This window comes from Artemia franciscana, chromosome 11 (genome assembly GCF_032884065.1).
Source record: "Artemia franciscana chromosome 11, ASM3288406v1, whole genome shotgun sequence".
Classification (NCBI taxonomy): domain Eukaryota; kingdom Metazoa; phylum Arthropoda; class Branchiopoda; order Anostraca; family Artemiidae; genus Artemia; species Artemia franciscana.
In genome coordinates, this window is record NC_088873.1 from 10,523,238 (window position 1) to 10,535,421 (window position 12,184).

At 35.4% G+C, this 12,184-nt stretch overlaps 1 protein-coding gene across 4 annotated transcripts in view; it reads right to left on the bottom strand.

Annotated features, from left to right (window-relative positions):
* LOC136032790 (transient receptor potential cation channel trpm-like) overlaps positions 1 to 12,184 on the bottom strand; it is a 113,798-nt gene that overhangs the window by 29,710 nt on the left and 71,904 nt on the right. For all 4 annotated transcript variants that reach the window (XM_065713160.1, XM_065713161.1, XM_065713163.1 and 1 more), the window contains 2 exons: positions 10,577 to 10,788; positions 6,541 to 6,723 (listed from right to left, as the gene is read on the bottom strand). In XM_065713160.1, the coding sequence (XP_065569232.1) occupies positions 6,541 to 6,723; positions 10,577 to 10,788 (395 nt within the window). The remainder of the gene's footprint in view (positions 1 to 6,540; positions 6,724 to 10,576; positions 10,789 to 12,184) is intronic.

Here is a 12,184-nt window from a genome sequence, read left to right on the forward strand (position 1 = left end):
GATAGTCATTTATGGTAGCTTTACACTTAAAAGACTATTTGAATTTATTTTTACTCATTATTGGCTTGATGGAGCTCTTTACTTTTCTTTGAGAAACTCGTCTTGATGAAATTTTTTCACATTAAAAATAGAATATGCTAGAGAAAAAATTCATAGAATCAGTAAACTTCAGGTCTACATCTGACCCATTCCCAGGGGAGGGGGCTATCGAATAATTCAATACTATCATCAAAAAAGAACGCTTGTTTGCTATTTTTTAGTATAATGAAAGAATATTGTCCACTCCTTTCATTTAATACCTAGATAATTTATATCTTCTGAGTATTTCACACTAAAATCAAGGATTATGTTTAACCATAACACTCTAATTTGCGATTCAGTTGTAATATCTTAGTGTTTAAATTTACCGGCTAGTACGAAACCCTTCACGCAATTATCAGAAGAGCAGATGCTCGGCTTCGATTAGCCGTTTAATTAGAGCCGTGAGTTTTGTGAGAAAATTAGGTTATTCTATCACTGAGAGAATCTTTTAATAGATGGAAGGAGGGAGGGTTAGTTGCTATTCCAATATAGAGAGTTATAGTAGGTTAAATTTGGGTATGATCATCCTTTTGGTGGTTGATGGTATATAGAAAGAGAGGCTTACCTGTTGATAACTTTGAGACACTGTCCATTTATTTATAAATTGGGTTGTGTCACTATGTATGGCTAATGGGGAAGTTCGCTCAATACCTGTTTTTATAGCCCTCCGGAGACAAGAGAAAATTACTCGGTTCCCATTAGAATAATAGTGGATGATGCTTCTGTTTTCCCGGAAATATCGGGATGCCAGCAAGCCTTTGTTTCTAGTAAAATCAATGGTCTCTCTAACGGCTCAGGTCACAGAAAATAGCGGCGAGAATCCCTTGTTTGCTGACACGAAATGGCGGAAAAGCATGATATCACTGGGAAGATGTAAGGACCATGCCGTTACTTGAGGGAGGACCCTTGCAGGTTTTTAAACATAACAAGTACAGAAATCATGATTTTGTGGCCCTGAAGGTTTTTTTCTTGGCCATCATAGGTTTTTTAAGTAATTAACACATACTTCGTTTCAAAACATCCCCTATTACATAACATCCAAGGAAATTCTAATTTGGAGGGGTCCTAAAGGCTTTTTCCTGGCCATCCTAGGTTTTTTAAGTAATCAACAAATGCATCTCTTGGAAAATATTCTCTATGACGTAACATACACCTGCATCTCTTAGAAAATCAATAGCACCTGAGTCTTAAGGGAATCGCTGTTCAACTTAAATCATTAAAGGAAAAAAGGAGTAGCGACCATGGGTGTCACCAAACCCTTAATAGCCCTCACTATTAACATGAATTGATGAAAGATTCCTAAATGATTTTGAAAAATAAACTTTGCAAACGTCTGTTAAAGATGTTTGCAAAGCAAACATCTTTAACATTCTCATTTTGGATAAAGATTGATATCTTTAAAATGTATATTTTTAGATAAGAAAGGAAAGAATAAATTAGGGGAAATTAACCACAAGGATAAAAAATTCACTAAAAGAAAAGAAAACGTTAGACATTTAAACCCAACTGGTGTGATCCCGGGAGGTTAATAGGGTTGCAATGTTGGCTCTTTCAGGCCACAACTGATGGTCCCTAGTCCGTAAAGTGGCGAGGGCTGGTCGACAGGCTAATAACCTGTCACCATAAAAAACCAATTAATACTGAATCAACGACCAATTTCCTTGGAATTTCGACTGATCTTGAGATACAGAACCCTGAAAGCCCCTGGACACGATTTTTGACAACGAAAGATACATTCCAAATTGAATTTTGGAATATTAGAACGATCAACCCAGATACTCAGCCGGGTCGGACTTAATGTAATGACCCTTCAGTGTGAGAATTATCATTTGCTCTATTCTGGGAAAGAGAATATCAAAGCGGCTGGAGTGGCACTGGCCTTAAGTGGTGCAGCAAATAAATGCCTTCTTGTTTAGGAACCAATTAACGAACGTATCCTGAGAGCGCGTTTTGCCACTACTCAGGCAAAAATAAAGCTTATAGCAGTGTACGCTCCAATAAATGGATCAAGCGACTCTGGTAAATACACTTCCTATCAGTCGCTTAGTGATGTCACAAGTGGTAAAGTTCATAGCCATGATATATTGGTGGCGATTTTAATGCGAAAGTGGGCTGCCACCAGGATTAAGTGGCGGCAGGATTATGGTTATTGGTTCTCATGGACTTAGTGAAATCAGGAAAAATGGCATGAGACTTATTGATTATTGTGTCACTATATGATATGATTGTAGGTTGTACATGGTATCCCCATAAGACAATCCACAAATACACGTGGAGATCACTCGATGCTACAATTTGGAACCAGATCGACCATATACTAATCAGCAAGCGAAGAAGAAGGTCCCTTGAAGGTATCAGAGCTTACTGCGGAGCCGATTGCTTCTCTGACCATTAACTAGTTATATCCGCATGCAAAATTAAGTTAAAGGCGGTGAAGAAAGTCTCAGTTACAGTTAAGAAATTTGATATCCAGAAGCTCTGTGATAAGACTATTTGTCAAAAATGTAATCTTGAGCTAGAAAATAGGTTCGCAGCTTTAAGCCTTGATAACTCCGACGAAATAAGTTCAGATCGTCTCTGGAAATCAGTATCAGAGTCCCTAAAAGATGCTGCAGAGGAAGTTCTTGGATATAAGAAACGAAGAAGGAAGTGTGGTTTGGCGAAGAAACTGGGCAGCTGATTCAGGGAAGAATAAATCTCCAAGCTCTTGTTGATAAATACTCACATAGTCATTCATCTAGTCAGCCTAGCGGCAGGCGATACTGTGATAGTTTAAAACAGCAGCATAAATTTGCCCATAAGCGAGTGAAATCGTCTTCCAGGAATGACAAGAGAACTTATGCTGAGAACACAGCAGCGGAGGCAAAAAGAGCAGCCGGTGGCGGAGATAGTAAAACCGTTTGTATACTTACTAAGAAGCTTTCTGGCGCGCAAAAAAACCTTGCCCCTTCATAGAAGATAAAAGTGGGCAGCTGTTTACCAATCAGGTAGATGTCAAAAACCCTTGGAGTGAATATTTCTGAGATATTCTTAGCCAGCCAAGACCCCATGAGCCACTGTTGGTCCCTGGCGTGTCCCTATTTAACTTGAATATCTATTTGGGTCCCGTCCTCTTTCAGGAAATTGTAATAGCCCTGAAGTCACTAAAAAATTGGAAAGCAGCCGGATGTGATGGAGTCCCTCCAGAGCTGTTGAAATATGGAGCTGTTGAAAAAGCTCTCGCTGGCCCACTATTTAAGATGCTTGGTAAGGTGTGGGGCGACGAGGCTGTCCTTCCAGACTGGAATAAAGGCATTATCTTGAAAATCAAGAAAGTTCGGAAAACATCATGCGATAACTGGAGAGTTATCACACTCCAGTTAGTCGGAAGTAAAGTTCTATGTCAGATTATATTTAGTAGAATCCGGATTAAAGTGGACAAAATTTTAAGGGATGAGCAACATGGTTTCCACCGAAACGTTCTTACTGCGACCTTATATTTAGCTTACGTGTTCTACTGGAGGAATCAAGTGAATAGCAAGTGCAGATTATCTTAGTTTTTGCTGACTTCTTGAAAGCATTTGACTGTGTGGACCGAGAGGCAATGAGGAAAATTCTCCTAGCGTATGGAATGCCTATGGAAATTTTAAATATAATTAAATCCCTGTATGCCGCACATGTTTGTGCAGTCCAGATGGAAAATGTCAGAGTGGCTCCCTGTCGAGTCTGGTGTACGTTAAGGATGTTTACTATCTATAATATTATTCGCAACACTTATTGATTTTGTTCTTCAACCTTGCCACTTTAGAGGAGGCATACAACTAAACCCTGAGCATCAAATATACTACTGTGATTTCAATGACAATATTGTTCTCATGGCACACTGCCAAGAGGACATTCAACATAATCTGAAAGAATTAGGAGCAAAAGCTGCTCCCATGGACCTGAAGATTAATATAAAAAAACAAAAGGTATGTTAAATACAATTGTGGCGACCATTGCAGCTGGGATTCGATACGAAGGCATGATAGAAGAGGTCAGATAATTTAAGTACCTCGGTATTACAATTACCCAAGATGGGAATTATGACAGAGAAGTCTTGCTACGCATAGCGTATGCAGGTGGAGCATTTTCTCAGCTGAAGAATATTTGAGATGCAGATACTACTCTCAGAAGCTGATATTGTGACTGTTTAGGAATAATATACTCTCTGTACTTGTATTGGGATGGGAGTCCTGGAGCCTTCCAAAGAATGCTGGGAAAAGACTACTTGGCTTCGAGAATAATTGTCTGCGCAGAATCATTGCGGTACATTGGATCGATAGAGTAACGAATTCCCATATTAGGGCTGATACCAAACAACCACTGGTGACCGACGGGATTAGAATGCAAGACGGAACTACTGGGGACATATGACCCGCAGGAGCGAAGGACGCCTCCTACACGAATTATGGTATTTGATCCTACCTGGCATTCGAGGGAGTGGAAGACAGCGCAGCACACTTGGTACATCCCTGGAAAAAGAGGCAACGAGTCTCCGAACCGCTTTGAATGAACTTTTGTCTTCGGCACAAGATTGGTAAAGCTGGACGTCAACCGTCACTGCCCTATGCACCCTCAGACCTGGGAGGATCCATGTATTAAGTAAGTATAAAACACAAAATTTGTGGCAAAATAAGTAACCAAATTGAATTTAGGATTAAATTAATACTATGTAGCCTTTCAAGCTTGTGGGTGGATCGGCGAGCTAACCATTAAAATTATTTAAAATTTTCAATTTCTGAGTAGTTCACCATAGTTAAAAGATAACTTCAACTTTTAGTAATGCATTACTTTGTGTGAAAAACTGAACTTTGAAACCTAACATTCCTTTCATTTTCTTATCCCCATCGAGATGAAATCCTACACAGGTAGCTGTATTTTTGGATTTAATTTGGGGCCTTCCAAAACCGAAAAAACTTAAAGAAGATTTGAAAAATAAATTATGTTTTTTTATAGCAAAATTTTTAACTTTCTCAGTTTGAATAGTTGATTTAACGTCAGATTGAATTTTAGACTTATTCAAGAAATCAAGTTGAATACAAAAGCGTAAATAAAAATTGGCCCCTCTTTTTAAATAGCCCATATTTGATTCATTTTGTCTTCAACACTATCCCTTCTCTAACTCTGCTTGACATCCTTGATCTGAGATAAGGATATTGTTTCTTTCTTTATTTCTTTTTTTAGTGAATATTTAGCTTAATCTGTTAAAATAAAAAATTAGTGATATACAAATGGCACTATTCCGATATGATCTTAATACCAATCGTAACAGTCTTTGAGTAGACACCGGCAGATTTTGCCAAGATCCCACAGTAAGAATTCATGTAAACACCTGACCCCTACCTGGTGGCATTAAAATTGAATCTAACTACCACGAATAAGCAACTGACAAATTTAATTGCTATTTTCTTGTTTTTAAGACGAAATTACTGATTTATAAATAGCCATAGTTTGATTTGATATTCCTACATTTTGCAATCATAATCACCCCACCCCTGGATTTTTAAAAATAGTTCTTTTTGCATCTCATAAGAAAAACGAAGAAAAATTGTTTCGCATCCCTACATTTTCGTGAGCTGGTGCCCCCCTTAGATTTCAAAAATAGTTTATTTTTGTATCTACATTGAAAAAAATAAGAAGAGTTCTGCCCCCTCTTGTATATTTTGTGTAATGGTGTTCCTGGTATCTTAGTCACACATTTACCACTACTACTAGCGACTGAGCGTGCTGTGTTTTTTTTGCTTCTATGTTATACAACAAGCTTCGGTGAAAATTAGAAAAGGTGCTTCTAAAAAGGGTGGGAGCAAAATTAATTTGACGACCACGAATTAGCAATTTACAAATTTAGCTGTTCTTTTTTTTTAAGACAAAATAGTGATTTACTAATAGCCAATATTCCGATTTAATTGTAACACTAGGTGGTGATGGCCATCTCTAATATTCTTTGAAAAAACTCTTGAAGATTTCACAAAAATCCCACAGCAAGGATTTCTGTGATATCTGTTTCGCACACAGTGGCGTCAATTCGTAAAATTGTCTTAGTGGGGGAGCTTTATTTTTCGAAATCTAGGGGGTGGAGCAATTTTGCTTTGATTTATTTTTCAAAAAAATATTTTATTGAAAATTTAGATGAAATTATACAAAATTAGGTTGGAGCAAATATAGGGGGGGGGGGTTATTACTCTCTTTTGATTAATTCTATTGATCAAAAATATTACCACCTGCATGCATTGCATGTTTTGCTTTTATTTTCTATAACTAGCTATAGTAAAAATTACTTCCGGTGCTTACAAAAAAGATAGTGCTATAATTACTACTAATGCTCACAAAAAGAGCAATGCTATAATTACTTCTGGGGCTCACAAAGAGGGTAGTGCTATAATTGATTTTGATTTTCGAGAGCAAGTTCACTTTGGGTAGGAGTAGACAAGAACTTACGTCATTGATTTCCTCCAGTTCATTTTCAGTGCCATCTAATCGTTCACTTTCTTCTATATCCAAATTTTCCTTGTCTATTTCATAAAAGTATTCTTCTTCGGTTTGAGGCATAAGCTGTAGCTCCTCCTCCGATTTAAAATCCAGCTTCAAGATGATTGGTGGGAACAGCAAAGCGAAAACAACCTGAAGAAGCATAGAGCAAAGAGCATACATAAACTCTTTCACATTACAACCCCGAAATTTATTTATTGTAATTCACACTACAACTCCAGAAATAGAGTCGAGTCAGAGAGGAAAGAGGAATTTTCCTCTTTAGAAAAATTACCAGGGATAATTACCTTTCGGTAATTTTCCTTTTTTGACGCATTTCACTCACCCAACCAATTTGATCACCTAGCTTAAAATTATTCACCAGAGTCTTCAACTGAACTCGGTGTAAACATTATGCTTTGGTAGCGTAAGATCTTAAGTGGCAATTTAAGTACTACTTAAGAGAAAAGTAAACTCTTAAGTAGCAATGTAGAAGATACCCCTTGGTTGGCCAAGCTAAAGCATGTTTGAATTATATTGACAAATATTAGTTAGAATAGCATAAATAAATAAAAAAGGCCAAAAAAATGTTTTGGCACCGCTTAAAAAAGAAAAACATTGCTTAAATCAAATCAAAACATTGCTTAAATCAAAATTAAATAAATTGCTTAAATCAAATATTTTGCTTAAATATTAAATCAAATATTTTTCAAATCGAATTCGGCACTTACGACCGGGACACAGGGAATATAAATAACGACCGGGACACAGGGACACAACTACAACGGGGACACCGGGGGAAACAGGGGGATATAAATGACGACCGGGACAAAAAAACTAAAAAGAAATAAAAACTAAAAACTAATAAAAAAAACTAAAAAATCTAAAAATCTAAATAAGCTAAAAAAGAAAAAAAAAGGAAAAAAATAAAGGAGAAAAACAAAACTAAAAAACGAATGTATATACAGACCGGGACACCGGGATACAAATGATGACCGGGACCCGGGACACAGGGAATATAAATGACGACCGGGACACAGGGACACAACTACAACGGGGACACCGGGGGAAACAGGGGGATAACCTGACAATCTATTTATATGCAAAGACAATGGGACAGCAAAGAATGTTGTATATTCGCAAGTTTTACGTAGTTAAAACCATATATATATATATATATCTATATTCACAGGTGGGACATAGGGACACAACTACAATGGCGCGTAACTATTATGGCGCGTAACGACTTACGCGCGCGGGGGGGCTTGGGGGGGGCGCGAAGCGCCCCCACCAACTAGGTGTTGGGGTGGCGCGAAGCGCCACCCCAACAGCTAGTTTTCTATATTTTCTAATATTTTTTCAAAATATTCTTTTGAGCATCAATACACCTTGGAGTAAGGGGGATGGAGCTAATATATTTTCCAAGGACATTATAATGAACTGTCTCGTATTTAAATATTTTACCTTAATTTTTAGTCTAAGGTTTATATTAAAAAGAAAATTATATTTAAAGATTTAAGATTTTTAATAAATATATATATTTGAAGTTAAAAATATAAGGTTTAAGCCAATCAAAACGAAAAAAGAAAAATTGACTGTTTTTGAACTCTTTTGCGAAATGGGGGGGGGGGGAGAAATCCTTCTTCTTGAATCAGGGTTCCTATGACCCAAAAATTCGCACATTTAAGTTTCAAACCTTTTGAAACCCAAATATTTTTGCCTGTTTTCGGACCTCATTATTAGAGGAGCCAAAATTCGCATATTGGTTTTGTATTAGGGAATTTTAGTTTCATATCGAACCGATTTTAATCAGGTGGATGGCAGGTCACAAACCATTATTAGATTGTGTTTTAGGTTTCCCTGTCTACAGAAACTTACATTTGGAAAAAAAATAATTCGGCACTTTTGGGTCCCAGTTTCAGCGGAAATATTTTTTTAGTTTGTCTAATAAATTGGGTTACCTTGACCCAGAGATTTAAGATTCAAGTGGATTGAAAAAAGTCTCTGGTCCTGTTTCGGGACACATTTCGTGGGCAAAATTAGTGCTATCTATACAAAATTTGCTTTGTTTGTTGCTCAAGATGGGAAACTTCAAATCTCAAGTTAGAGGTTTTAGACAATGGCAATTTCAATGGTGTAATAGGGTTTTATTTATCCTCATCCTGGAGAAGGTTTAGATTCTTTTTTTAAAATCAAAACTCATTCTCGTAACTAAAATTTGTTTCTGTAACTACAAATCACTGCAAGTTAAATATGATTTATTTTTTTTTTTTAATACTGTTATATGTAAAACATATATCAAGAGACAGTTTTTAAAAACCCGTTTCCTGCTAATTTCGGCTGAATGGGTTTGGGTCTTTTAACAATTTGAACGTAATAAAGTGGGAAAACAATTTGGAAGCGTTTAAAAAGTCAGTCAACGGCTTCCTATACATACCAAAAGGATAAAGATCCTTTGGAGCCACTGATTTCACATAGGCCATCGACAATTGTCAGCCTTTCAGTTACCAGGTCTATTATGCACAGATAAGCAGCAACGGCCGGGATATATAGTTACTGAGTGCAAACCAGGCGATGATAGACTCTTATGGCTTTTGCAGCATCTTTTTCACTAAATAAACTGACATTGAGTAGGCCACACAATATAATCTCTTTTTATTTCAAGCTATAAACAGCTTGACAAATCCAAACGCTCAATAAAACGTACTCGCTTCAATATTAATTTCAAGCAACAATCAACAATAACATCTTCTTCTCTCTTTAGTATTATCATGTACTATTGATTATAGGTTTATAATTATTATTAATACTAATTGTAAAGCAAAAAAATCAATAGGACGTTGCCACAACTTAAAATACTGCCAAAAGCAACGAATCTGCTGATGATTTGCTCCTTTGCTGATATAGATTTTTTTAAATACGTTAATTTAACCACTCATTTTTATCATTCACTTATTACAGCCTTATTATATTGTAAACTATAGGGAAAAAACTGAAATATTGACTAGTTTAAAATCTATCAATTGACACTAAAATCTTGGGAATATTTGAGGAATAATAGGTGACATTTCAGCCACAAATAAGCCATAAACATTGGCATCAATTCAAAAAAATTAAGGGGATTTTCCAAAATATGGGGAGGAGGTGACAATTCTATTTTTTTTTTTTTAGCTTTTTTAAATAGAAATACACAGTAAAATAACTCAAATACCGACAAACATATTTTCAAAATCTAGGGATAAGAGAAGGTTCTATTTTGAAGAGGGAAAATGCTCCTTCCACCAATTAACGCAAAAAAAAACACAACTAAACTTAAGTTGATTGGTCCCATTGTTCCTTAGCATTTTCTATACATTTGACCCAATAACAAGTTTTGCAAATTATTATAGGGCAATGTACCTTAAAGCTTACTTAAAAATCTGTGGGAAATAAGTTGATTAGTTGCAAGAGAAATAACTATTTTCTTACATAGTGTCAAAAGGCATGTTCCAGGTTTGACAAAAAGTTATTAATATTTAATAAAAATCGAATTTCTAATTTTGTTTACATTTTAAATTTAATTTTATAAAAGTAAGTTTCATTTGTAACTACCGACAATTAGTTTTGAATTTTATAAATATATTTAACTATAAAAGTTTTTTATAAATATAATTAACTAGAATAATTAGTATATTAACTTCTGCACAATCCTTATTAAATTGAGACAGATGGGGACAGATGCGCAACAATTTTAGAATTAATGACTATTAAAGTATTTTAATAACTATTATAACACTTATTTTTATTAACTATTTATATATATATATATATATATATATATATATATATATATATATATATATATATATATATATATATATATATATATATATTATGTATTTATTTGATTAATCATTCCAGGTCCGATATTAATGCGCATTGTATTTATGTAAATACAATTAAAATTACAATTTTCAGGGGAACACTCACAAAGAATCTTGCACAAAGCTATTGCTTGCAAGCTTACTTTTGCGTTTGGTGATTTTCGAGCTCTTAAACCTCCCATCCATAAGTCAGCAAGAAGTATTTGAGCACTTGGATGTGAAAGCAAAGATTTGAGTTTTGCCACAACTGCCAAGTGGAGACAGGTTTGACGATCCCAATTCGGCTGGGCACATGTCAACAACTGAACTGTTAGGTCATCGTCTTTCTTGTGACAGTGATCAACAAGCTCCAATGCTTCAAAAGAAATAGTACTTGGAAAAGTTTATTTTAAACTGAAACTGTATAATTTAAAATACATAGTGAGTTAAAAATGCGTAAAAAAACAAGCTCCCGTCTTCAGAAACATAAAATTGGCAGACTTCCAATTTATATATTTTTCCCAAAGAGAGAAAGAGAGATAATTTTCTAACATTGCAAGGGCAAAATAATGCTTTAATTTTATTAAAGAAAAAAAACAAGTTTTTTTTTACTGAAAGTAAGGAGCGACATTAAAACTTAAAACGAACAGAAATTACTTCGTATATGAAAGAGGCTGCTTACTCCTCAACGCCTCGCTCTTTACGCTAAATTTCGACACTTTCTATCAACTCTACTTCTTAAAACAGTAAAAAACTTTAGCATAAGGAGGGGGGCGTTGAGGAGGGAGCAGCCCGTTTCATATGCGAAGTAATTTCTGTTCGTTTTAAGTTTTAATGTCACTCCTTACTTTTAGTTAAAAAAAACTTGTTTTTTTTTATTTAATTTCTGAACGTTTTTGAATTATTGCAGGTTTTGATTTGGCTCTTCGCAGATGAATAATTAAAACGAAATTCGCACATTTATTTTTTAGGCTAAATGGCTTTCTCATAGTTTTGATCGAATGATTTTGAGAAAAAAGAGCGGGAGAGGAGGTCTAGTTACCACCTAAATTTTTGGTTACTTAAAAAGGGAACTCGAACTTTTAATTTTTTACGAACGTTTTTATTAGTAAACGATAAACGTAACTTTCAAATTAGCTTATGTAACGAACTTCTGTATTCGTTTGTTTTTATTACGTATATGAGGGGGTTTACCCCGTTTTTGGTACCTCGCTCTTTACACTAAAGCTTAATTTCTGTCCCAATTCCTTAAAAATGATCGCTGAATCACAAAGGCTGTAGAATAAATAGTTGAAATTAATAAAAATACTTTAGCTTAAAGAGCGGGGTATTAGGAGGAGGTGAACCCCTCGTATGCGTAATAATTTCTGTTCGTTTTAATTTTTCATGCTGTTCCTTACTTTCAGTAGAAAAAACTTTTTCATATTTATTTTTTCATTGTTTTTTTTTTTTTTAATAATGCTAGGAAATCCTGCGCTCCCATCATGGAAATTTTCTTCCCCCCATGACAAGTTTCTCCATGGAAAGTTCCCCCAGCATAACTCCCTCTTCTCAACAACTTTCCCTCAACCAAAAAATTCCGTGAAAACGTCTGTACACTTCCCAATAACCATTACTATAAGTAAGCACTGGTCAAACTTTGTAACATGTAGCCTTTCCCACGTGGACCGTGGGGGAGTAAGACGTCCTCAAAGACATAGTTATAAGGTCTTTAGACTATGCTGAATAAAATGGCTATCTCAGAATTTTGATCTGGTGACTCTATCTCAGGA